General features: G+C 46.7%; 1 protein-coding gene across 1 annotated transcript in view; it reads left to right on the top strand.

Moving 5' to 3' along the window:
* CDHR3 (cadherin related family member 3) overlaps positions 1-25,237 on the top strand; it is a 102,682-nt gene that overhangs the window by 69,396 nt on the left and 8,049 nt on the right. The window contains exons 5-12 of the mRNA XM_019509329.1: positions 2,999-3,093; positions 3,197-3,301; positions 12,089-12,237; positions 14,295-14,484; positions 17,484-17,652; positions 19,624-19,726; positions 19,870-19,968; positions 21,009-21,235. Coding sequence (XP_019364874.1) covers positions 2,999-3,093; positions 3,197-3,301; positions 12,089-12,237; positions 14,295-14,484; positions 17,484-17,652; positions 19,624-19,726; positions 19,870-19,968; positions 21,009-21,235 — 1,137 coding nt within the window. The remainder of the gene's footprint in view (positions 1-2,998; positions 3,094-3,196; positions 3,302-12,088; positions 12,238-14,294; positions 14,485-17,483; positions 17,653-19,623; positions 19,727-19,869; positions 19,969-21,008; positions 21,236-25,237) is intronic.

Below are 25,237 nucleotides of genomic sequence, written 5' to 3'. Positions count from 1 at the left end.
CCCTTCTTGAAGATGGGCACAACATTGGCCCTCTTCCAGTTCTCTGGGATTTGTCTAGAGGCCCATGATTTTTGAAAGACCTTTGCCAGGGGCTTTGCGATTACTTTGGCCAACACTTGCAGCATTCTTGGGTGGAGTTCATCAGGTTCTGCTGATTTATACATGTCTAATTTCTTTGATTGTACACCAGTTATATTGCAATGGTGGGAACAGTGTTAATCCCGCCCTGTTCATTCTGTGCCCTACCTGGTGTGTTGTTCCCCTTGGTCTTGTGAAAGACTGAGGCAAAGTAGTCTTTTAGGAGTTCCGTTTTTTTCCTGAGTGGTAGTGACCAGGTATCCTGAGGCATTGAGCAGCGGCCCCACACTCACATTAGTTTTTCTTTTACTCCCTGTGTAGCTAAAGAAGGACTTCTTGTTGTCCTTGATTCTTGTAGGTAGTTTTAGTTCGGTTTCTGCCTTAGCCTGCCTAATCTGCAGGCCATTGTGAAGTAGACTTCCTTAGAGCCTGTCCCAAGCTTCCATTGTTTATATGCCTCTTTCTTTTTCTGTAGGAGGGCTGCAACTTCCCTGCTTAGCCAAGAGGGTTTTTTGTCCCTTCTGCTACTTTTTCTCCATATGAGAATGGATTTTCTTTGAGCCTTAAGGATTGTGTCCTTAAGGAACTACCATTCTTCTTGCACTTGCTTTACTTGTGGTCCTTGGTTTCTCACGGCATTCTCTACTAGTGACCCTAGCTTATTAAAATTTGCATTTTTGAAGTCTAAGACTTTGAACTTGGTATCTGTTTTGTCAGCCTTGTGACAGACCATGAACATAATGATTTCATAGTCACTATCACCTAGGCTGCCCTCTATGTTTAAGTTGGTCACCAGGTCATGCCCTTTGGCCAGGACCAGGTCAAGAAGTGCATTGCCTCTAGTTGGCCTGTGCAACTCCTGAGTCAAAAAAGGCTCTTCGGTACTGGTCAGGAAGAATCGTGATTGATCTGAGATGGCTGAGCATTCCTCCCAGGAGTTGTCTGGGTAGTTGAAGTCACCCATGACAACCATGTCCCATGCATGTGGGGTCTCCATTAGTTCATGGGCGAACGCTAGATCAAGTTCCTCCCCTTGGTTAGGTGGCCTGTAGTATACACCTACAGTCAGGTTTCTCTCGCCACGCCTCCCCTGGAGCTTGACCCAGAGGGTTTCAAGTTGTTCTTCTTTAGGGCTGACATCAGCCTGTAGGGAGGTGTACTGCTCCTTCACATCAAAGGCAACACCCCCACCTCTCTTCCCTACCTGATCCCTTCTGTGAAGAACGTAGCCCTTTATGGCTACGCTCCAGTCATGAGAGGAGTCCCATCAGGTCTCCATGATCCCTGCCAGATCACAGTGCCCAGTGGAAAGCAGGAGGACTAGTTCCCCATGCTTCTGGCATTGGTGTCCTTCCACCTAAGTCCTTCTACTGAGGTCACTGGCTGCCTGTTATATTGAAGGGGAGCTGCTTTCTCAGCTCCTGTGAGAGTGGCTTGCTTGGTTTCATTGTCAATGGAGCTTTCCTGTATGTTGGTCCCTGAGTAGGCTCCAGTTAGTGTTTCCCCATCCCCATAAGGGGCTACAAATGTAGAAATGTTGGACAGCTAGTAAAATAATACTCCCACTAGGGAAACAAGAGTTTTCTTGTCATAAGAATTTGTAGATTTATTGTGCTCATTATTCAGCTTCGTTTCCAGAAACTTCATTTAAACAAATCACAGTAGGAAATGACTACACTCAGTTCTCTTTAATTTCTGTTTTTCTAAAGAAGCAACACTGGGGAAGTAGAATAAATGGAATGGGTCTTCTATAAGGGTGTAGGCCTGTACACATCATCTGATTATGATTATGATGTATGATTACTCAGTGTTGTGTAGTCCAGAGCACTGATTCTCAACTGGGTACCACGAGGCACCACAAGATCTTCTGAAGGGTGCCTTGAGGTGTAAGTAGATATGCAGGTATAAGAGGGTAAGTGCACACTCAAACTCAACCCTATCTGGCTGCTCTGCAAGGAGGTAAGAACTTGTTGCAATGAAGTGTTGTTCAATTCACAGAAGTTATGGGGAAATGCCTGCAATCAAATCAGGGGTGCCTCCAGCGTCTAAAAAGGTTGAGAACCACTGGTCTAGAGTTTATGGATGTTACTTGCCATATTAGTAAAGATGTCCTCACAGGACTGCTGGCACACAGAAGAATTGTTTTGTAGACCCCATTTAAAAGGGAAGAGGTGAAGGAGGAACCATGTGCATGGTATTTCCTGTGGCAAGTGTCCTGTGGATAGTCCTCTGGTTAAAAGCCTGCAATCACTGTACAAGTGCACAGTGTCAATAATCTTGTTCCTGTATACCTTATGTCTACCTCCCTGCTGGAGATAAGGGTATAAAGCATGTGCAACAGAAATAGCTCACTGGGTCACCAACTACTGTCAATGATCAATTCATACCAGAAAAAGATCTAGCTAATGTGCTAATAGTCGTGATGCCAAGAGACACTTTAAATGACATATAGAATATTAGTTAAATGCATTGGTGGTCTCCTTGGGCATGGAGTTTGTTATCTCCTGTAGCCCAGCCACCAGGTGGATATAGGCGCACACATGTACCAGTAGATACATTGCATTCTCTTCAGAGAACAGATGACCATAAGGTGCAGAGAATAATTAGGATATCAGTGTAATACAATGATTGACTTATCTTATGTGGCTATGTCTCCTTCTACTGGCTGGCACCAATAAGAAGCACACCTTGCTGCTTACTGTCAACCAGCATCAAGTCCTTCAGCTTTAGTGACAGGGGCTTGGACTTAACATCCTAGGTTTGGTGGCCATGATTCCTGTTGGTTTCATTACACAAACCTGAGGGACATGTTTGAAATGGGTACATCCCATCAATGTGCAAATGTCCATTCTATAAGACATGTGGGATCAGATGTTTTAGGAAAAAATACAAGGGCTAATTGAGATTCTTTTTATCCCAGTATTCGTTGACCCCTGCCTCAGGCCTATTCATTGTGTCTAACAGTGGAACCATTTCTACCACAAGACAATTTGATTATGAGAAAGATCAGCATTGGTAAGAATTAACTTTGGTCACTTAGTGATTAGTAATTCATAGCTAACACAAATAGCTATGCTGAGAGTTCAAAGAGTGATTCTTGCTTGCTTTTATTTAACAGTTACTTTTTAAATATAACCGTGACAGACAACTTAGGGCTGAAAACTACCAGAACTGTGATAGTCAACATAATTAACACCAATGATGAAGCACCGTATTTTACCACGTGAGTGAAACATCAATATAATGTAAAAAATATGGATGGTTTTCAGGTGTGCTATAGTATAACCATTACCTGATATGACATCTGGCTATTGCTAAAACAGTACTTGTGTTCTAAGTCTCCTGTTGGAAGTTTTCATTGTTATTTCTTTCTGTTATCCCTATATTCATTATTTATGCTAGATTTGGGACAAAATTTGTTCCTAGGCAGAGGATTGAAATGAAAGCAATGGCCTATCTGACAGCTATTTAAGTGGCATACAGACCTTTGTGCTGGCACAGACCGGGCGTGTCTACATGAGATGCTTTACTGAGCAGTAGACCAAATTACTGGGTAATAAGTGTCGCTGTCTACACATACAGATGCTTACTGTGCAATAATTTGGTCTAACTGTAAGTTAATTTGCTCCCTGTAAACACAAATAGGAAATTAACTCCTGATTAGTTACTGCACAGTAATGCACATGCAGATGCTGACTGGGAGCAAATTTGCCCCTGGCCAGCTCTACCACCAGAGGGCCACCTGCAGCTTAGCCCCAGGGCTGGGACAGCTCTTTGTCTGCCCCAGCCCCAGGTCCTTAAAAGCCCGTGGGGATGGAAGGGCCCTGGGTCACCTGAATCCAGCCTCTGGCCACTGCATATCTCTGCAGAGGCCCCAGGCCAACTGCAGTAGCCTGCCTGCACCTTAGTGTTGATCCCTGGCACCGTGTCACTGCGTGGCTGTGTGTTCCATGCTGTGGTCCTGCACTGGGTGCTGCAGGCAGCTGCGGGGCCTGGCAGCACCCTGGGCCACCTGCAGCCAGCCTCTGGCCACCAGGTCCCACTCCAGCTGTCCCCAGGCCACCCACAGAGGCCTGCCCAGACTCTGCTACTGGTGCCTGGCACACCATCACCACATGCCTACCTGTCCCATGCCATGTCCCTGCACTAGACACTGCATGTGCCTGCCCAGGCCCACCAGCACTGGGACTGCTGCATGGAGGCCTAGTGACCCATTGAGGAAGCCATGGTGGCATCCTTCCCAATGCCACACATTGCCTCCTGGGGCTACAAATGGTCCCAATAGGAGACTGAGGACCTTGTTGTGCTATGGGGAGGAGCTGAGGTCCTTAGCCAGTTTGTGCAGTGGCCCCTACAACATGTATATCTACATCAACATCTGTCAGGCTGCATGCAGGAGTGTGGGTATGACTGGTTGGTGTGCCAGTGCCTTATAAAGGTCCAGGCCTTGAAGGCACAGTAGGTCACGGTCACTGACCACAACTGTTAGTCAGAGGCTGCCCGCAAGGTAATGCCCTTTATGTGGCAGCTGGATGATATCCTTGCACCCCAGGACCATGGCCTGAGACATGCTGTCTACTCAAGCATGGGCAGCCTGCCCAACCCTCTGTTGTGGCTTGGCACCCAAGGCAATGCGTCACCAGGGGAAGGCTCCTCAGGCCACCAGGAACCCATTCCATCATGCTCCCTGCCCCTGTCCTCTTCCAGAAGCTCTAGATGCCTGGGCCAGTGCAAGCCCTGCCAGCTCCAATCAAGCAACCCTGCCCAGGACGCCAGGACAGCCAGGGCACAACAATCTACCAGCTCCTCTCTGGAGGGGGCCCCTGCCTGGGCAGCCAGATGCTGCACCCCTATATCCCAGGACATCACCAGGAACTACATGTCCTTGCCACCAATGGGGACTAATTCAAGCCACTGAGCACGCCTGCCAAGCCCACCTAGTAAGCCCTGCACTGGAGGCAGGTCCCTTCCCGCCCCTGCCCTTGTTCCTGCCCCTGCCCCCCACCCAGCCTGGCCATGCTCCCCTGGCCCTGGGTTTCTCTGCCCCCACAGCATACAGGGAGGTGGGAGACAGTGAAAAACTTTATTGAGCAGCCTGTGCCCCCGCAACTTGGAGGGCATGGTCCTCTCACACCTTGGTTGTGGAAAACAGGGACGTGTAGCATAGCCACAGGTAGCCCTCCAGGTGGTGGTGTAGGTTGTGGGGCAGGAGTAAATTACTTTGGAGTAAACCCACCCAGGAGCATTTGCATGTGTAGATGTGCCCACTGAGAGGTAGATTCCCCCTTTGTGAATAAACTCATACAGTATTTACACTTCATAACTATGTGTATTTACTCTCATGCTGCTTATTAATGCAGCAATACGTTTCATAGTTTCATTGTTTCATAGATTTAGGGTTGGAAGGGACCTAGTAGATCTTCTAGCCCGACCCCCCGCCAGGGCGGGAGAACAACAAAACCCCAAAACAAAAACGGGACTCAAATGAGTCCAGCCAGGTAGGCATCCAGCCTCTTCTTAAAGACCCCCAGGGTAGGGGCCAGCACCACTTCCCTTGGAAGTTGGTTCCAGCTCCTAGCCGCCCTAACTGTGAAGTAGTTTTTGCGGATGTCCAATCTATACCTCCTCTCCATCAACTTGTGCCCATTACTCCTTGTTATGCCAGCGGGCGCTAGGGGAAACAGCGTCTCCCCCAAACCCTTCTGGTCCCCCCTAGTGAGTCTATAGACGGTCACCAGGTCCCCCCTCAGCCTTCTCTTGTGGAGGCTGAATAGGTTCAGGTCCCGCAGTCTCTCACTGTAGGGTCTGCCCTGTTGTCCCCGGATCATGCGGGTGGCCCTCCTCTGGACCCTCTCCATGTTGTCCACATCCCTCTTGAAATGGGGCGCACAGAACTGGACACAATACTCCAGCTGTGGCCTGACCAGCGTTGCATAGAGGGGGAGGATCATCTCCTTGGCTCTACTCGAGATGCACCTGTGGATACACGATAGGGTCCGGTTAGCCCTGCCAACCATGGCCTCGCATTGTCGGCCCATGTTCATCTTGGAGTCAATAATGACTCCAAGATCTCCCTCTGCCTCCGTGCTCTCAAGTAGGGAGTTCCCCATTGTGTAAGTGTGCTGCTGGTTCCTACTGCCCAAGTGCAGCACCCTGCACTTGTCCATATTGAAACGCATCCTAGACATACGTCTAGACATACAAAGGTTTTCACTTTGATCTGCCTTGTTCTCTTCCTAGACACATACAATAGTAAATCATTAGTCATCTTTGTTGCCCCTGACTCTGTCCCTGGGTGTATCTACATGAGATGTTATGCTGCCATAGCAATGAGCTACAGCAACATAGCGTTGGCAGACGTGAACCATGACACCGATGCTACTGTGCAGTAGTGTCAGAAATGACTTGTGTGGCTCTGGGACTGCACAGGAATGGTGGTTACTGCGCAGTCATTAAGTACTTAAGAAAATACTTAATGACTACGCAGTAACAACTATGCCATCTGGCACACGTGTAGCTGTACCCACTGTGTCATAACCAGGGAATTGCTATTTCATAATACACGGTTCAGAAATAGAGTCTGCAAAGTAACAGATATTTTTCAAAGCAGGAACAAGAAATAGAATTGAAAGTCTCAGAAATGGAGGACAGTGTAGATTTGATACTAAAAGGATTATTTTGCAAAGAAAAGAAATGTGGACTATAGTGGTAAGAATATGGCCTGGCAGATAGAACTTCTGAGAGATTGATCTGATTCTGCTACTGATTAGCTGAATGACTTTAGATAAATCATTTAACTTCTATAAAATGGATATAATACACATACGTCTCTATGACAGTGCCTCCCCAGGACTGTCTATTTGTGGTCCCACAACACCGATCAAGGGCCAACCGTCCGCCTTCTCTCCTGCCACGCCTTGTTGTTATTTGCTTGATTGAAAGATCTTAATCAAAACGGGAGGCTGCCTATTTTCTGCCTCGGTGCCTTAGGCACTATCTGCGGCTCCTTTCCTCCCCTTATACCGCAGCCCAAGCCTCGCAGATGTATCTGGTGTTGTTCAGGTCTGTCCTACTCCCTGCGCCACGCAGTTGCTCTCTGGCTTATCTCTCAGCCTGCACCCTCACCGGTGCCCTCTAGCTCGTCTCAGAGCCCGCGCCCCTACCGGCACCCTCTAGCCTGTCACGCACTGCTCATTTCAGAACTTCTCGCCCATGCCAACTCTGGGCTCCTCGCTGCCCCCTTCAGTCGAGGCTCCTCACTGCCCCTCCCAGTCAGCACTCCTCGCTGCCCCCTAACTCCGGGCTTCTCACTGCCCCCTAACTCCGGGGTGGGGCCAATGTGCCCCTACACAAAGCTGCGCCCTCTCCGGGACCAGGAGACCCCACGCTATCGTGGAGCTCCTATGAGGCCCCCTCCACCCCTAATAGCTTCACCTGGTCCTCTGGAGAAACAGTAAACACAAAATGCAAAGCCCCTGGGCTACAACATAAAAGCTAGACCGTTCTGGTCAAAAATATGAATCCCTCCCTACCAGAGAGAGAGAGAGAGCAAGCACATCAACCCCCAGCAGGAACCAGGGGATTTTCTGACCGTCAGAGTTCTCCCCTTTGTTCTGGCTAAGTTCCTCCCCCCTTGGCCGCCGGAGGGGAACTGCCCTCCTGGCCTTCTGCCTGGGCTTAAGAAGGGCTAAGCTCCGCCCCTTCCTGTCTCTAGGTTTCCCTGGTTGCCAGGGCAACCAGCACCTGAGCAGTCCTGGTGACTGGCAGCTGCGCTTCCCCCTTCCTGCCACTAGGGGTCTCTCCCGAGCCGTTTCTGCTCTCAGTCGCAGGGCACCTGAGAGCTCTGCGATAGTCTCAAAGCAAGAATTAAAGGGTTTCAACTTCAACTGCACAAAAATCTCTTGATCCTGGGGGTATCCCAGGGCCAAATCAACTTCTAGTGCAAGTGAGGGCAGGCCAAAAGTTGCTCTAATTTATGCCAATTTGTTGTACCTTCCTTCTGCCATTAGAACCATGGGGATTTGCCAGAGTATAGCAAGCACCATTCCTGCTCCCTAAGCCAGTGTTGCCCAACTCATCCAGCTGCTGCCACTCATCCTGCTTCCAAATTTCTGGATCCATGGGGAACCCCACAGGTCAGATGATACAGCTCCATGGACTGTATTTGGTCCACAGGCCATATCTTGATCACTGCTGCTCTAGAGCAAGGAGGGAGAAGACAGTGTAAAGCCAGGTGCACTGTGTCACCATCATGCCAAGAGATTTCAGCTGTCCTTATAAGACATGCTGCTTTCTCTGTGAAATAGGGAGGACAGCTATGGTTGAGGCCAAGGATGACCCATGATTTGTAAAGCCTGAGATATGGTGAGACAGAAGAACAAAGTATTATAACAGAAGCTTGTGACATTTGTTCCCACTCATTTGAAACTTGAAATGCATGAAGATAACAAGTAACTGGGAAGGATTACAAACAAATACTTAATATTTGTTTGTAATCTGGCCAATTTGAAACTGGCCAATTGTGGCCTTGGGTCCACCACGATCCGCTGGCTGAGAAATTGGCTCTGTGGTTGGACCCAGAGGGTGGTAATAGATGGAAGTCAATTGTCATGGTGCCCTGTGACTAGTGGGGTCCCCCAAGGCTCTGTCCTTGGACCCATATTGTTCAACATCTTCATTAATGATGTGGACATTGGAGTCAGAAGTGGACTGGCCAAGTTCGCCGATGACACCAAACTTTGGGGCAAAGCATCCATGCCAGAAGAAAGGCGGGTGATCCAGGCTGACCTGGACAGGCTCAGCAAATGGGCGGACGAGAACCTGATGGTGTTTAATACTGAAAAATGCAAGGTTCTCCACCTTGGGAAGAAAAACCTGCAGCATCCTTATAGGCTCGGCAGTGCTACACTGGCTAGCACTATGGAAGAAAGAGACTTGGGGGTCATCATTGACCACAAGATGAACATGAGCCTGCAATGCGATGCTGCAGCTAGTAAAGTGACCAAAACGCTGGCTTGCATCCATAGATGCTTCTCAAGCAAACCTGGAACATCATTCTCCTGTTGTACTCAGCCTTGTTAGGCTGCAGCTGGAGTACTGCATCCAGTTTTGGGCTCCACAATTCAAAAAGGATGTGGAGAAGCTTGAGAGAGTCCAGAGAAGAGCCACGCACACGATCAGAGGTCAAGAAAACAGACCTTATAATGACAGGCTGAGAACCATGGGGCTCTTTAGCCTGGAAAAATGCAGGCTCAGGGGTGATCTGATGGCCACCTATAGGTTTATCAGAGGTGACCACCCGTATCTGGGGGAATGATTGTTCACCAGAACGCCCCAAGGGGTGATGAGGTCGAATGGTTAGAAACTCCTGCAAGACCATTTCAGGCCGGACACAAGGAAGAATTTCTTTACTGTCCGAGCCCCCAAGGTCTGGAACAGCCTGCCATCGGAGGTGATTCAAGCACCTACAGTGAACACCTTCAAGAGAAGTTTGGATGCTTATCTTGCTGGGATCCTATGACCCCAGCTGACTTCCTGCCCTTTGGGCGGGGGGCTGGATTTGATGATCTTTTGAGATCCCTTCCAGCCCTAATGTCTATGAAATCTATGAAATATAATCATATTTGTTACATGAACAGGAGGAAATGGCACTCCAGAACCATCATTTATATCTGTAAAACCATACTGTATTCTAAACTGATTTTTTCCTCCACGTTACCATTATTGTCATTTTATTGACATGTCTGGAAATATCATAGGGACTGTGCTAAATATTTAGTTTCCTACTCCTCCAAAATGTTTCCCAAGACAATGAATAACAGCAATGACTTCAGCATCCAAAATATCTTAGGTGCAAAAACAGAAATTAATTAAAGGAAAGAGAATCACTAGTATCTCATAAGATCCCTAATGGAAGTGGTCTCCTCCTTTAATGAGCCAGAATTTCTCCTGGCACTACAAACCAAAATGCTTTTCATAAAGAGCTTGAGATGGCAAAGACTAAATTATGCTTCTTTACTTTCCCTCACAGATCACGGCTCATCACTTTTCCTCACAGATCATATGCAGAAAAAGAATATGAGTTGCCTGCCAGGCTTTGTATTTACTGACTCTGTCATGATTAATAGTGTTGTGGGAGTTTGGGAAAACTCAACCAGTTAGCAAACCTTTATTTTCTCCAAATCAAAGCTCTCAGTGCCAAAGTTTCAAAGGGTCTTTTTAACTGTGCCCACAATATTTGCAAGTACATCTGTTTTGGGTGTTCAGAATCCTACATTGGTATCCAACCTTTTGAAAGTCTGACTATTAACAACCAATGGAAACATTTAAGTGAGGAATGCAAAGAAGACAATCCCCCTGCCCCTCCCCATGTATTTTCTGTTTCATTGAATTGTTATCTTTGCCACTCTAAAGGATCTGCCTGAAGCACTGCATAGGAAGTCACTGACAGATAGTAGGCAGGTCATCAACAGGACACAGTCTAGATAAATCTCATCTGGAAGTGGCTGGAATGACTGCACAGTGGTATTAGTGTTCAGCTCTACCAACAGTAGGCTCAGTATCTACCGGTTTTCTTCAAGAGTTATGGAAATAGTGTGCTCCATTCAAAAGTAGCGAGACTTAGAGCTGTTTCTCCTACAAACCCCTGTGCAGATATAGGAGGTGTTATGGAGGGGTGTCTGCTCTACAGAGAATGGAGAATCAGGCAATCTGCTGCTATCCTTTTCTTCCTGAGTGACTCAGGAAGGAGTCACAACAGATGGGGGAGAAGGCAAGCAACAGGAGATAAGATGGTGATCTATTGTACCAATTCTCCATAGATTGTACCAACTTTCTCTTTGCTGCTGGATGAAATTCAGGTGGCTTTTATCAGTAAAACCCTATGCGATCTGGAGCCTGGGGGCACTATGTTCTCTGTAAGGGAGTGGGCTTCATAATCCAACTCCCTAACTTGTGTGCTTTTTCAACAAAATTGGTTAGATTTTCATTAAAGGAGTGCTTGGATAGTCTTTGGACCTCTGATAATTTTGTGCATGATCTCCCTTGTCTGCTTTTGAACAGGCATTTACTAACTGTACCTCAAAACATCCACTTCCCCTGCAACTGCAGCCTTCACAAGTAACCATATACATCTGAGGGCAAAACAGTATCTACAGCACAAGCCACACTTCATGAGAAGTCTGGCCCTACAGACACTCTAAGGGATGAAGACAACCAAGCTGATCTTGTACAAAACACATCTAATGTTTCTGGGAGCATGGTGCACTCTCAGTCAGGAAGTCCCAGCACGTTAAGAGTTTGTTGCACCATTGAAAAAAGCTCTTTAAAATAATATTGTTCTGGCAGACTTGACAGTATTCATTCACAGTGAGAATCAGTGCTCCGTTGATGCCCTTTTTTATATTTTATCCAGCATGTTGATAGAAGTAAAGCAGCTAATGCATTTGGAGAGAAGGACTACATGATCCTTCTATCTCCATCTCCTGTGAAACCATGAATGTCAAGTCACAGTTACCATTAACAGTGGTTGTAGGCAGGGGAGAATAGTAAGGTGGGGCCACTGAGGGCTTTTCTGCTGCAGTGAAGCTTGCCATGCCCATCTCATATATGCTGTCCCTTAAAACAGGTAATATAACCACCTCAGAGCTGTGCTGGATGTGTGCAAATAGGGACACCTGAGACAGCAAGCTTTCTGGTACATGCCAAGTGCCAGGCTTTATGCTCCCTACCATGGTTAGGAAAAAGTATAGACATGCCTTTATTTGTCTGTTCAGCTACAGTCATGCTTGAACTATACAGCTTGCATCCTGGTAGCAGTCTACCTGCTGCAGCATGGAGCTAGTGTTTACTGTGCTTTTCAGGCAGGCTTTCGCAGACCGTGCTGAACACCACACTACTGCACGCAGACCAGTCCTTGAGCTAGCATAAGGCAAGCAGTAGGATGTGTACAGTGCAAAGCTGTCAAAGCATCACGGACATCCCATTTGTTGACTTTTCTTTTCTATTGTAGGAAACAGATAAATTACATGATTCCTGAGGAACAGCATCCAGGAACTATTGTTGTCAATATAACAGCTAAAGATCCAGATGATGAAGGCTTTATAAGCAGACTGACCTACAGCATCAGCCCTCCTAATGAGTATTTCTCCATAAACCCATGTAAGACAAAATACACTTCTTCAATCTAGCCATTCATTTTGGTGCAAAGAAAAGTAGCAACTCAGGCTTGGGAAGATGTTTTTGCTCCTGTTTTAAGTTTTATTTGTCCTTCTGTGGCCACCTTGCAGAGGAGAAATGTTTAGGATTTTTCTAGACCCAGATCCTTTAGTCCAGGGGTGTCCAACTTTTTTGAATGTGGGGCCGGATCATGAACTTTTTATCACCCAGTGGGCGGCCAAGCCATATTCAAACACCCTCTGTCCTGGGCCAGAGACCCTGCCTGTGCAGCCCTACTGCACCTGCCTGTTATTTACTGCAAGGGGCATGGTAGCTGCTGGGCAGGGGCAGGAGGGACCCGTTCTGCATCCAGCCAGCTCCTGCCCCAGAGACTGAAGGGGAGAAATAAATAGCTCCACATCCCCATCCCCCGAGCAGCGCCGCCCCACGACCCGGCGCTGCCTGAGGGGGGCTGGAGCGAGGCAGCGGCTGCCCCGCAGCCCCTCAGCGCCCTCCCGCCCACGCAGCCCCGGTGGCCTCAGCGCTGCGAGCCCGGAGCACGAGGTCTGGCAGACACCGGCTCCCGCCGCCTCGTCCCGCGCAAGTCACGCCAGGACCCCGCCTGCCGAAGCCCCCCGCGCCGGCTTCCCACGTGCTGCTGGGGCGGGACGAGCCCGGCCGGAGCGGCAGCGGCTGAGCTGCACTTTCCCCACCTACACCGGTCAGTCCCGAGCGGCACCCGGCTCCGCCGCCGCCTCTGCTGGCCGGTGCCGACCTGGCCCCAGCAGCACGTGGGAAGCCGCCTTCAGCCGCGTGCTGCTCCGGCTGCGACAGCCCCCCGGGGCGGCACCAGAGGCGGCGGCGGAGCCGGGGGCCGCTCGGGACTGACCGGCGCAGGTGCGGAAAGTGCAGCTGAGCCCCGGCTGCTCCGGCCGGGCTCGTCCTGTCCCGAGGGCGCGCGGCTCCTCCTCTTCCCGCACCACCGCGTCGGCAACGGCGAGTGACGCGGGGCGTGGCGAGCCTTGTCCCTTCCGCAGCCCTTCAGCAGCCGCGAGGAAGGTGCTGAGGGGCTGGGGAGGGACACGGGGTGGGAAGGAAAGTAAACCGTGTTTACTTTCCTTTCCTGTCGCAGCACCGCGGGCCTCAGAAAATGCCTCGGCGGGCTCCCGCGGGCCGTATGTTGGACAAGCCTGCTTTAGTCAGCTGAGCTGTACTTGACCAGTTATGAGAGAGAAAGGAAAGCCACTGTGCCTTGAATCCAGTGGATCTGGCACTTCTGCATGAATTAGTACCACAGGTACAAGTTGCTAGTCATGACACAGGGTAATGGAGAATTGGGTTCCTTGACTGTTCAGCCTTTTTTAAAAACTTTGATTTTCTGTAGCTTTTGGCAGAACTCCACATTAGTACACTATACAACCAAGAGTGTGCTTAAATCCATTTCTTTACCTTCTTTTAGCTTTTTGGTGATAGTCCTGGACTGTTGACAGGTAATCTAGTTCTTCCAAAAGTGGCTGACAAAGGGCTACATAACTTAATAAAGAATGGCTGAACACCAGAATTTACACACCACATCCCAGCTTGGAATGGCTCTTCTCCATTATAAGTGAGAGTTAGCACTGGTAGAGGATATTGACAGGACAACACCAAAACATGAAATCATCTCACTAGCCACAGAGTGGGGACAGTGTTAGCATTAGCAGTGTACATTTCCCAAAACTGCTCTGCCCATGTGCTTCAAACCTGACTTGAGGAGACTCTGGTATGGGTGTATTGCTAGTGCAACTAATATCCATGCCCACTCAGTGACTGGTCTCTGCCAAGGCTGCCTGTGGTATTCTTGTGCTGGGGACACCTACTCACTGAGCAAGGGGATGGAACATGCCTGTTCCTTTCACAGAGTTAGATAAACAGCTGTATTGTGGCTGTTCAAAAGGCTCTTTACCCTATTACTAGTTCTCTGATCCACTGGGTCCTGGAGGAGACCATCTGCTCTTCAAACACTAGTGCTCGTAGTTTTCCTACAGCAAGGATCTACTCTCTGATACCTTTCCTTGCAGTAACTGGTGTCATCCAAGTGGCTAAACGAATAGATCGCGAAGCTTCTACATTCCGGCTACATCCAAGAATCACATTGATAATATGTGTGGAGGACAGTCCCAGGGGTGGACAAATGAACAAAAAAGAGATAACAATGATTATTGAAGATATCAATGACAACCCACCAGAATGCAACCCGTATACCTTCAGGTACTAAGCTAGTCATACCATCTTGCACGACACACATACATTGAGACCATTGTCCAATCTTGGACACCTCACCTCAGTGAAGTGTCCAATGGCTACATTCAGGTGTTCAAACAGGTTATTTACTATAGGCTGTTACTGGTAAACTCTGACTGTGAATGGGATGTGAACACTGATTTGTTCAGGTTTGAAATCTTAACCCAAAAATATCTGTGCAACATGAGAAGCAAGGTTTTCTTGATGATATCTTTTATTGGATCCATTGTATAGTTGGGAGAGATGTGAGATAAGCCTTCAATTACACACCCTTCTGCAGATCACCTTGTCTATCATCTCTCCCATCTATACAAAGACTTTTCTCCTTTCTCATTTTATGCTAATATATATATATTCTATGCTGCTGATTTCCAGGGGCAATTGTCAAACTATTCTGGCTGTTTTGTTTTAAGCTTCTGCCATTCTTTACCCACCTCCCTTCCTTTATATTCAGTCCTGTGCCATGAGATTGCTTAATTTTTGAATGCTTGGTTTTACAACCTTAACAGTGTTCTGCTAACAGGTTTTGCTTTATGAACTCCCTAAGTTTTTTTAAAATTATTTTTAAAGCAAACTGCAAACAACAAAAACTGACATGTGGCATTGTATTGGCCTCCCTTACACGTCATCAGCAGGGTTGGAGCCTTTTGTTCCACCTCACAGACCTCTGCAGCAGTTACAGGAAAGTCTAAGTGAGGCCTTTTGTCCTGTAAGTGGGGCTCGGTGGTGATGGCACATGTGCAGTGTGATCAGTACTAGAAGCTGCGAGGGGCTGGGCCATGCTCAGTGGGGATGGGCATCTTCAGAGACTGTAGCTGCTGTACTCTGAAGAGGTCTCCACAGGGCATGTGTGAACTGGGAATTTTCAAAGGTTTATAATGTGGCCTAATTTGGGTGGATTTTCACAGGAATAGCAAAATACATACTCTTAACCACTCTGAGAAATAGCACATTTTTGCTTCCAAACTATGAGTGCACTAGAGTTTCTCAAAGGGAAGGTGGTTAATTTTTTTTTTAACTATTGCATGACAATAAATTTTCCCCTGACCTTGTTCTCAGAAATGGCTAAATTTTTTTTCAGGTACTTTTAAAAAAGACTGAGCCTGAAACAGACTCAGCATGAACAGCATGAAAAGTTACAGCCCTACCAGTTATGGTTAGCCAAACTTACAAACATTGAATATGAAGTATTATGACCCCAGATACAATAATTTTCTCACAATTTGGACTCTTTTACCCTTCGTGAGTCTAATTAACCATTTCATGACTATAGCTTTTGGCTGTTATAAGTGCTTCCATTTGTAACCGAGTCAAAGGGAGTTGTGCCTGAACAAGGATTACAAGTGGGACTCTGTGGGCCTTGCTCTTATCTCACACCCACCTTAACCTGGATCTAACTCAGTTGACTTCTGTGAGTCACTGAGAGCCCAAGGAGTCTGTGCCCAAGGCAGAGCACCAGTTACAAGGATATTTCCCATGGTGCTTGACACAGATATAAACCCCTGGCTGCTCAAGGAGTATTGGGTAAATTGACTGGAGCTTTTCTGATCCCATTCCATGTCAGCCAGGAGCAAGAATGGGGGGAGAGGGAAAGGAGATATTGTGTGTAAAGCACAAAAGTACAAAAGTAACTGTCACTGGAGCTTTTCACCAATATACAGGGTGCATTTACAGGAAACATTTACTACAGAGTACACTAATTAGCTCCATAGTAAACATCTCATATCTATACGTGTGGCCCTATTAGGCTGCAGGAAACTAATAAACTCCACAGAAGAACTTAATAAATACAAGTACTGTCCTGATGCGGAGTTTTTTTACTCTGCAGCACCATGTGTGTAGATGTTGATGTGGCTGGCTGGGGTGCAAGGGTGCTTCAGAGTGGGGGCTGCCTGCCGGCTAGCCCTGCACTGGAGCGCTCTCACGCCCCAGCCAGCACTAGAGCACCCTCATGCTCCAGCCAGCCCTTCCACAGCATGTTGAGCTGGGTCAGAGCAGCTCTGGGCTGGCAGGCTGACTTCCTGGGCTCCCTGACAGCTAGGGCTGCTCTGACCCAGCTCAACGTGCTGTGGTCTTGGGAGTACCTGTAAACATGGTGCCTGGGAGCAATAAACTCCAACATGGTAAGCGCCAGAGTTTATTGCTTCGATTTAATACCACATGTAGATGCATGCACAATGACAAGAATTGTAACAGAACATTGGGGCTTCTGTCTGCAACTCTGTGGTTGTCTGATATTCCATTCACTGGAGAAGCACTTTTTATCTGTTCAAAACTGATGTGATAAGGGAGAATTGCCTTGGTTAATGCATTAGATATTCTTCTGATTGACAGGTCATGATCTTACAATTTTATGAAAATGTATCATAAGGTTTTCTCAGGTAAGAGTGAAATCGAATTCAAGTGTAGTTTAAGAGTTATGTAGGACTAAACAAGCATATGTTTAAATTTAAGCATGCAGATAATCCCATTGAAATTTGGTCCTATATCAACTATAATAGAACTGCTCAAATAAGTAAGCAGGCACATATTTGAGTGTTTTGCTGGCTTCAGGGCCTTTGATAAACAGCAAACCAAAGGCATGTATCAGTTAAGGGTCAAATGAAGCAACACGTCTCAGCATGTTGATATTCTATCTATGGAGGAAATAGATGTTTTAAAAAAGATACTTGTTAAAACTTAAAGGGGCAATTAAGATCCTGAATCAGATTTCCATGTTAAGGGGTATAATAGGCCTTTGGTTTCTGTCCAGCTCCATATTCATTCTACCCAGTACAGAGATTGTAACTGCCAGTGTAATATGGAACAAATTCCAGCTCCATTCTCACATTCAGATGTTTGAACCTGGGATTTTGATTTGACTAGTAAATGGAAGTCAACATACAGTACAGTTCAAAACCTATTAAGAAGCTATTCAGGGGAAAATTGTAAAAAGGCATGATGGAAAATGTGTTTCTTTTAAACAGCTTTGAGATACCTGAAACAGCTACCCTTGGGACACTTCTCTTTGCCCTGAGAGATTACTGCTATGATAATGATGTTGAGCCACCAAACAATAAATTTAACTTCACAGGATTGTCTGGACTTGGAAGTGATACATTTACACTGGATCCAGCTGGCTCAGGAATAGTTGTGGTCAGTTAATTATGATTTTATTTTAGTATGTCTCATTTAAGGAGGCAGCTTGTTATATCTAATTAAGGGCATTTCTTTAGATCACACCCTGGATTCATTAACTTTTCAAGAAAAACCATTAGTGTAATCAATGTCATAATGAAGCGAAGGCTGGTGAATGACTGATTTGACAGAAAGTGCACCACAAAATCCTCTGTGGGAATGTTCTCTGTGTATTATAGAGATCACAAAGAAAAATTGCTTTTTATTCTAAAAATCAGAAAGTAGTTGGTTTTCCCCTTTTTTTAACCAAACCCACACACTTGTTTGAAATGTCTTTCCTAAGGAGTGTAAGACACACAGGAGTGAGCTTCACAACACTAAATTAACATTCATTTTTTAACAATTATATGGGAGTATAGATAAAGTGACTTAAATACTGTAGGCTGACTCAAGACTTACCTTTGTATTTGTGATGTGCCACGTAAGGTCCTGGCAATTCAGAAGAAAGACCATATTCATAACATAAGCCCCAAATTCATTACCACCTCCTTACTCCACTGATAAGAATGCATTACTCAAAATAGTAAATTTATATAAATGCTGTCAAGCCTATGACCAAGATGTAAGAAATCTCCAGGTTAGGTCATGATCCAGCAAGGCAGTTGGGGATGGGGAGGGATGAACTGGCAGGGGCCAGAACAAGAAGAGAGCTAGGAATTCAGGAAGTAGGATAGGGAATAGGAAACCAGAAACAATGATTAGAGCCTGGGATATGAGGCCCAGAGTCAGGGGTTTACTAGAAGCCAACTATCTGTCTGACTGCTAGGTGTCAAACCAAGGGTTGAGACAAGGTTGTGGTGAGAGCAGCAGTTGATCATGGCCAGGAGGGCTGAGACAGGAACAAGACTGAAGGAGTCCAAGGCAGGATCACCTGAAAACAGTGCTGCTGGGTCAAGGCTCTAGAGGAAGTGGGAGGGTTTTAAAGCCCTCCTGTCAAGGGCTCATAGCTCCCATTGTGTTCCCAGGTCAACTGGTCCCCCACTGGGAACCTCACGGGAGGGCCCAGGCTGGGCTGAAGCTGATATTTATCCGGGTGCTGGGTGGCACTGCTGCCCAGGCTTCCCTCTGACAGTGTGGAAGACCCAGGGTTGAATCCCATGGGTCCTGACAAATGCACACTACAATTCACACCTGTGCTTTTTGTGTGAAATAAGAATGGGTTCCTTGTGCCATTATCAGTTTCAACATTTGCAGCTACAAGATCCACATCCAGTTGCTTCATGTGTGTAATAGTAGTTATTTCATTGATTAAAAACTGTGAAGACTACACTAACTGGCAAGCACAAGACACAGAAAAACGGTAGTTTACATGGTGTGATTGTCATTATACTTTTATAAAAAAGTAGCTGATGAATCACACAGACCCTAAACTAGGCTAGCTTTGCCTATATTGGTGTAGTAGGGTTGGACTGTTCTGGTATCTGTGATGGTCCAGGAAATGTTCAAAAGGCAGGGATTTTTTGTGATACCTTTTACTTGACCAACAGTATAGTTGGGCCAACACTGGACAAAATTTTGGTCATCAAATGCCCTTCTTCAGACCCCTAGGACCATGCAGTTCATCTAATAAAACATACCCTCCCCCACAAACCCCCCCCCCAACAAAACAAAAAACACATCTTTGCCTCTCACACAATTCCTGGACCACCATGGCTACAATATCACTCTAACACTACCAGAATGTATAATAGGGTAGTCAATGTGCTACAGCAAAATAACAAAAAAAGATGGTTTTTGCTGTTGGGATTGTTAAACGTGGGGTTTTGTTATAAACAAGCTGCGTTATAATGAGGCTGTAAGTGCATGTACTAATCTGAAGGACAGTGGTACATAACAAATTAGTAAGATCTTAAAAAAATCATTTCCAAAGTGTGTACTATGGCTTTATAGAATTAAGTGTAAACATAGTTGTGTTTCTTTTTAATCTAGTCAGCTAGATATCTGGATTTCGAAAACCCACCTAACCAAACAATGAAGGATGAATATTCTTTGACAGTTGTGGTGCAAGATATTGCATGGCCTAATTATATGAGCAAGTATCCGTTTTATTCTTTTGTTTAAACTTTTCCTGTGCTGTAATTACATGGGAAAAGATGTATGTGAATTTTGACTAAGTTCCAGAAAAAATTTCACAGCCACACTTAACCAGCACTTAATCTTCCATTATGTTTCCAGATAATATCTACATTTACATTAAAATACTTCCAGTGAACGAGTTTGATCCAGTTTTTGACAATTCATCATATGTATTTAATGTTCCAGAAATTACTCCAGGTACAGTAAGTAAAGGCTATGCTACAAAAAGAATGTTTCATGGTACATTTTTGTCCATTTTTATTTTTGTAATTTATTTGTATTAGGGTAGCACCTCAAAGACTGAGGCTGCACTGCACAGGCTAACAAGTTAGCCTTCAAACAAACAAAACATACAAAGGGTGGGAGAAAGAAAGTATTGTTATTCCTAGCCTGCATATGGGGGATTGAGATATGGTGAGATTACACAATTCCCCCAAGCAATCTAAGAAATTTGTGGAAATGCCAAAAATTCTGCTCAGATCTCCTGGGTGACAGCCTCATTCCCACGCTGCAGAATTTACACCAGGTAAGGAGGGCTAGAGCAGCATAAATGGGTCCCCAAAGTCTTGGTTCAGCTGACAGCAAATGTCTTGGCACAAGCATTGTAAATGATGGCCATAAAGCTGCCTTCTAAGACCCCTCACTGGCACAGTGAATGTGATCAGCAGTGGGAAAGGAGTGTATGGCAGAGATCCCAGGTAGTGCTGCTGCTCGGAGAATGGCCAGTGCAGGCTGCTGCATCTCTGCTTTGGCAGCCTTTGCAACCCTTTGAGGATTCATCACCAAGAGGATACAAAAGTGGTTTATATTTGTCTTAGCTTCTCTGCCTATGGTCTGTGAGCACTGAATCTTCCCCTTGAGTCCCAATCTACCACTCTGGGGCATAAAACCTCCCATTCTCTCACCTTACACTAAGAACCCAAGTTAGGCTAGTACAATGTTGGGGGAAAGATGTTTGATGGGATAGAACTGGTTTAACTCTGGCAAAAAATGTACCTTTTTGCAAGAGCTTCAGATGTGAAGTTTCCAAGCCCCCCAAATTTTTCCAGAATATAGAAAATGTCTGGCTGTCTTTCTTCCTCTTCCCTGTTTGTTAAATCTAAACACATTCCTTCATTTAACACGGCCTACATCATCTGAACTAGGAACTCATTTAGGACAACCTGATCTTCCTTATATTTTACTTTGTATTCAATGTGTTAAAACCACTAAAATAACATAAATTCTTTTCTTTTCAGCTACATCTAAAATTGGAAGAGTGAGTGCCACAGACAAAGATTTGCCATTCGCTGGAATCACATATTCTATTGTAGGTGGGGGTGGCACTTTTGGTTACACAAATATATTCTGGATTGACCCAGAGAAAGGAGATATGAAAATTATAGCTACATTGGACTATGAAACAACTCAGAGGTACATTCTTGAGGTGCAGGCCTCTGACAGTGAGAAGACTGCTACAGTTTCTGTGAGTAAATCTGCCCCACTTCTCTGAGCCTGACTGTCTTTATCTACTATTTTCTTCCTTGCTCCTGGCAAGAATAGTGAATTAAGTGAAACACATTGGTCAGCAGGAGACAAAATTCACCCTGTAGATTACATCCCATTTAAGTGATACATAGGCCTTGAAGCTTGTCCCTTCACAGAGCCTGGTTTCAGGAAAGATGAAGGGTTCCTTCACTTTCTGACACAGATGCCATGATTTATTAAAAGTAATTTAAGGCCTTATTCTATGCTCTGTTGGGCTTTTAAAATATTATTTTTATCAACCTGTTAGTCTTCCCTGCTTGACATTTTGTGGTGCAGTAAGCATTGGTGCGACTTTTATTTTTGCCAGAGTTGGGGTGGGGGCCGAAGATGATGTCGTTGTCCCCCTCCCCCTGCTGGCACAGCTGGAGCAGAGCTGAGTGGAGCCCACGGGGGCATGGGAGCAGATGAGGGCTGCTCTTTGCGAGCTTGGGGCTCCCCATCCTGCTGCCCCCTCCCCCCACCCCAAGGAGGCCTGTGCTGGCTGCACTACGCTGGCAAGGTGCCTCCTGCCCACCTGGCAGCAACGGGGGGGCACAAGTCCATGCTACCATCCGTGCTGCTGCTGAGCAGGCAGGGGGTGCATTGCCTTGGTGGCGTGGCTGGCGGCGGTCTCCTGGGAGAGGGCAGCAGGGTGGGAGCCCTGAGCTTGCAGAGAGCAGCCCACATCTGCCCCTGCCCCACACACAAATCTGGGGGGAACGTGCCCCCCATGCCCTTTTCCCTGGGAGTGCATGCAGTGGCAGGAAGCTGCCCCCCACCTGCTGGATAAGCCACCCATGGCTCTGTCCTGCTCCCCACTCCAGCCCCCATGCACCATCCTGGCTGGGCAGTGCCCTCAGGCCCAGCCCCTGCCCCACTCCCTCCCTCACTGTGGGGGCCTCTATCTGCTCCCCCCACAGACTTACCTGCAGGCAGCTGGGGGAGCTGCTCTTCTCTGCTGCCTGGGGCTGTATTCCTGTGCATGTACACACGTCCCCTGTGTCCCACTCCCTACATTCCCTTGTGGGCTGGAACTCTGTCAGCCTGCATGGGGAAACTCACCATTTCCCACATTTTTCCACCATGAATGGAAAACCCGGATGCCTGCACGGTAATAGGAATCTGGGACAAATTCTGTCCTGGAATCATGCAGCCCAGGACCAGGACTTGATGTTTTCATTTTGGGACTGTCCTGCTCAATTAAGGACAGGTTTTCACCCTACCGTCTTCCCAAGAGGGGCCAGGGCCTTCGGGCCTCTGCGTACTCAGCGCCTATGGCAGTAAGTTATCCTTCTGTGCTCTCCGCAGCTTGAAATTCTCCTTTTGTATCCACAAAGCACTAAACTTACTATGTGCAAACTGTGCCCTGTATTGGTTGGGGTATCTCTGCTCCGCTACTGCCTCACATTAGATTTCACCAGTGTATTTTGGGGAGAAATCAGTCAGTCAGCATGTGTGTAATTGCTGAGCCATGTGGTAGCATCCTCAGTGGCCACGTGCAGTTCCTGTAGTCCACTGCTGAACTTAGTCAATGGGCAGTCATCGATGATATGCAACATGGTGTGTGCTTTGCCATCGCTAGTCTGGGTTGTCACAAAGACCCCAACTGTGGAGGTTGGCCACACACAGACCTTGCACAGAAGCAGGTGCTCTCCACTGCAGTCAAGCATGTTGTGTGAAGGAAGCAGAACGGAGTGTTTGCCCCTCTGCCTCTCATCTCCACATCAGGGAGGACTGACTTACAGAGCAGCGTTCCCTCTCTGCACAGATCAGGCCTTGAATTACTATTAAATGTGTTGGAAGTTAGGACTAAAGGACAGTAGTGTTGGGGCTCAGTTGGGGCAGCAGCGACTTTTTGCCCACCAAGTTGGCACCTGAGGCAATTATTTTATTTGTCCTATCCTAGTTACATCACTGCTAGAAGGGGTTTCCTGGGCCATTGAGTCCCATCCCCTGTGTTCAGTACCACCCATGTGTACAAAGGGGTTCACAGAAATAGCTCCTTTCACACATCCCAGCCTTTAAGGGGAAAAACCCTATAATGTGCCATAGATAAAGAGCAGGAGAAACAAGTGCCACCAACAACAGCAGATCTAGGATTTTGGAAAGGGGAACGGTTTGGCCTCCCAGGCTAGCAGGATTGACAGGCCTGCTTGGGAAGAGGGGCCAGGTAGCCCAGCTCTGGCAGGGCTGGGCCTGGCTTGGGAAGAGGGGCCAGGTAGCCCAGCTCTGGCAGGGCTGGGCCCTCAGCTGCTGTAGGTGGCAGGAAGGAAAGAGGAATTGATGGGGGATATAACCAACCTCCCCGCAGCCTGGATGTGTCCCTAGCCACTAATATCTCATCACTGTAATTATAGGGAGTTCTTTTCCTAGGAAGAGAACCAGACTCTGTGCTTCAGAGGAAGGCAGCTCGCCCACCTCTTCCACAGACCTTGCCAATCTGACATAAAGAAAAATTATTTCCCAACAGGAAATCTAGGGATTGTTTGGCTTCAAGTAAGTGAACAAGACTCACTGGCCAGAGATTCAAGAGGTTTCTAAGAACTGTTACAAGCCAAGCTGCCCACCTCTAGTCATGGTGTCCCTATTGTGCTTCAGAGGGAGTGAAAAAAATATCACAGGAGCCAAATAATGCATTCAGGGAGGGAGAGTGGGAGAATTTCCTGGTGCTCTACAGAAAGACAGCAGTATGGGATTATAGGACACCACCCACATATGAAAGCCACCCACACAGAAATTTGAGTTTCTCTTCATCACTTGAAGGGGACACCTGATACTCAAAACCCTTGAATAATTCAGGCTCTTTGCCTCCATTACTTTTTTGGAAGACCATTCCAAAATTTCCCTCTTCTAATGGTTAGGGATCTTTGAATTTGCAGGATAAATTTGTCTGTGACCAGTCTGTAGCCAATTAATCTTGAACTTACTTTGCCCTTAAGTTAAATCCTAGGGGCGTGCGAAGAGGGCACTATTCAATTCACATTCGTATTCATTAATTCAGATCACTCCCTGATTTAATTCGGCCGAATCTGAAGAGTCGATGCTGATTCAGAGAAACAGCGATTCAGACACAGACACAACTTTAAATATGTTTCTATATTGCGATTGGCCGTGGGAGGACCCTGGGTGCCCCCCCCCCAGACCCAGGAGGCACCAGTTGCTGAGCCGGGGGAGCATGGAGGGGCTCCCCAGCACACTCCTTGGCAGACCCAGAAGTGGACTGGAAGTACTTCTGGTCCACTTCCGGGTCTGCTGCCAAGCACGCTGGGGAGCCCCCTGCGCTTCTGTGGGATGCTCCATGCGCCCCAGCATCACAGTACTCACAATTCCTTGCTACCTAGAAGCACGTGGAAAAAACATTTTAAGCTGTCTCAATGTCCGAATCTCCGAATCTTTCCGAATCCATTTGGAGGGTTCCGATTCGATTCGGAGAGATTAAAGGGTACTCTGATTGGACTTGGATTCAGAGAATCAGCTGCTGAAACAGGCCAAATCTCCACTGAATCGAATCGGGGATGGAAGTTTCACACAGCTCTATTAAATACCTCTTCTTCCTCCCTAATATTCACCCTATGACTGTATTTATAAAGAATTATCATAATCCCTTCTCAACCTTCATTTTGGTAAGCTAAACAAGCAAAACTTCTCTGATCTATCCTCCTAAGATATCACTTTTCTCCTAATCATCATAATAGCTGGTCTGTGCACCTGTTCCTGTTTAATCTTTTTCTAACATAGGAGACCAGGACTATATAGAATATTCTAAATGAGATCTTACCAATGCCTTGTACAGTGGCACTAATGCTTCCTTGTTGTTTCTAAATATCCATCACCTAACTGACCTTAGAATTACATAAACCTTTTTTGGACACCACTTATGGTTAACTTCTGAATGACTAACACACCCAGGTACCTCTCTTCTTCCAGCACCTCCTATTCATTGTGGGGAATGAATATATCA

Source organism: Gavialis gangeticus, unplaced genomic scaffold, assembly GCF_001723915.1.
Source record: "Gavialis gangeticus isolate Ggan-Ray unplaced genomic scaffold, GavGan_comp1, whole genome shotgun sequence".
In the NCBI taxonomy this organism is placed as follows: domain Eukaryota; kingdom Metazoa; phylum Chordata; order Crocodylia; family Gavialidae; genus Gavialis; species Gavialis gangeticus.
This window is presented reverse-complemented; position numbering and strand designations above follow the sequence as displayed.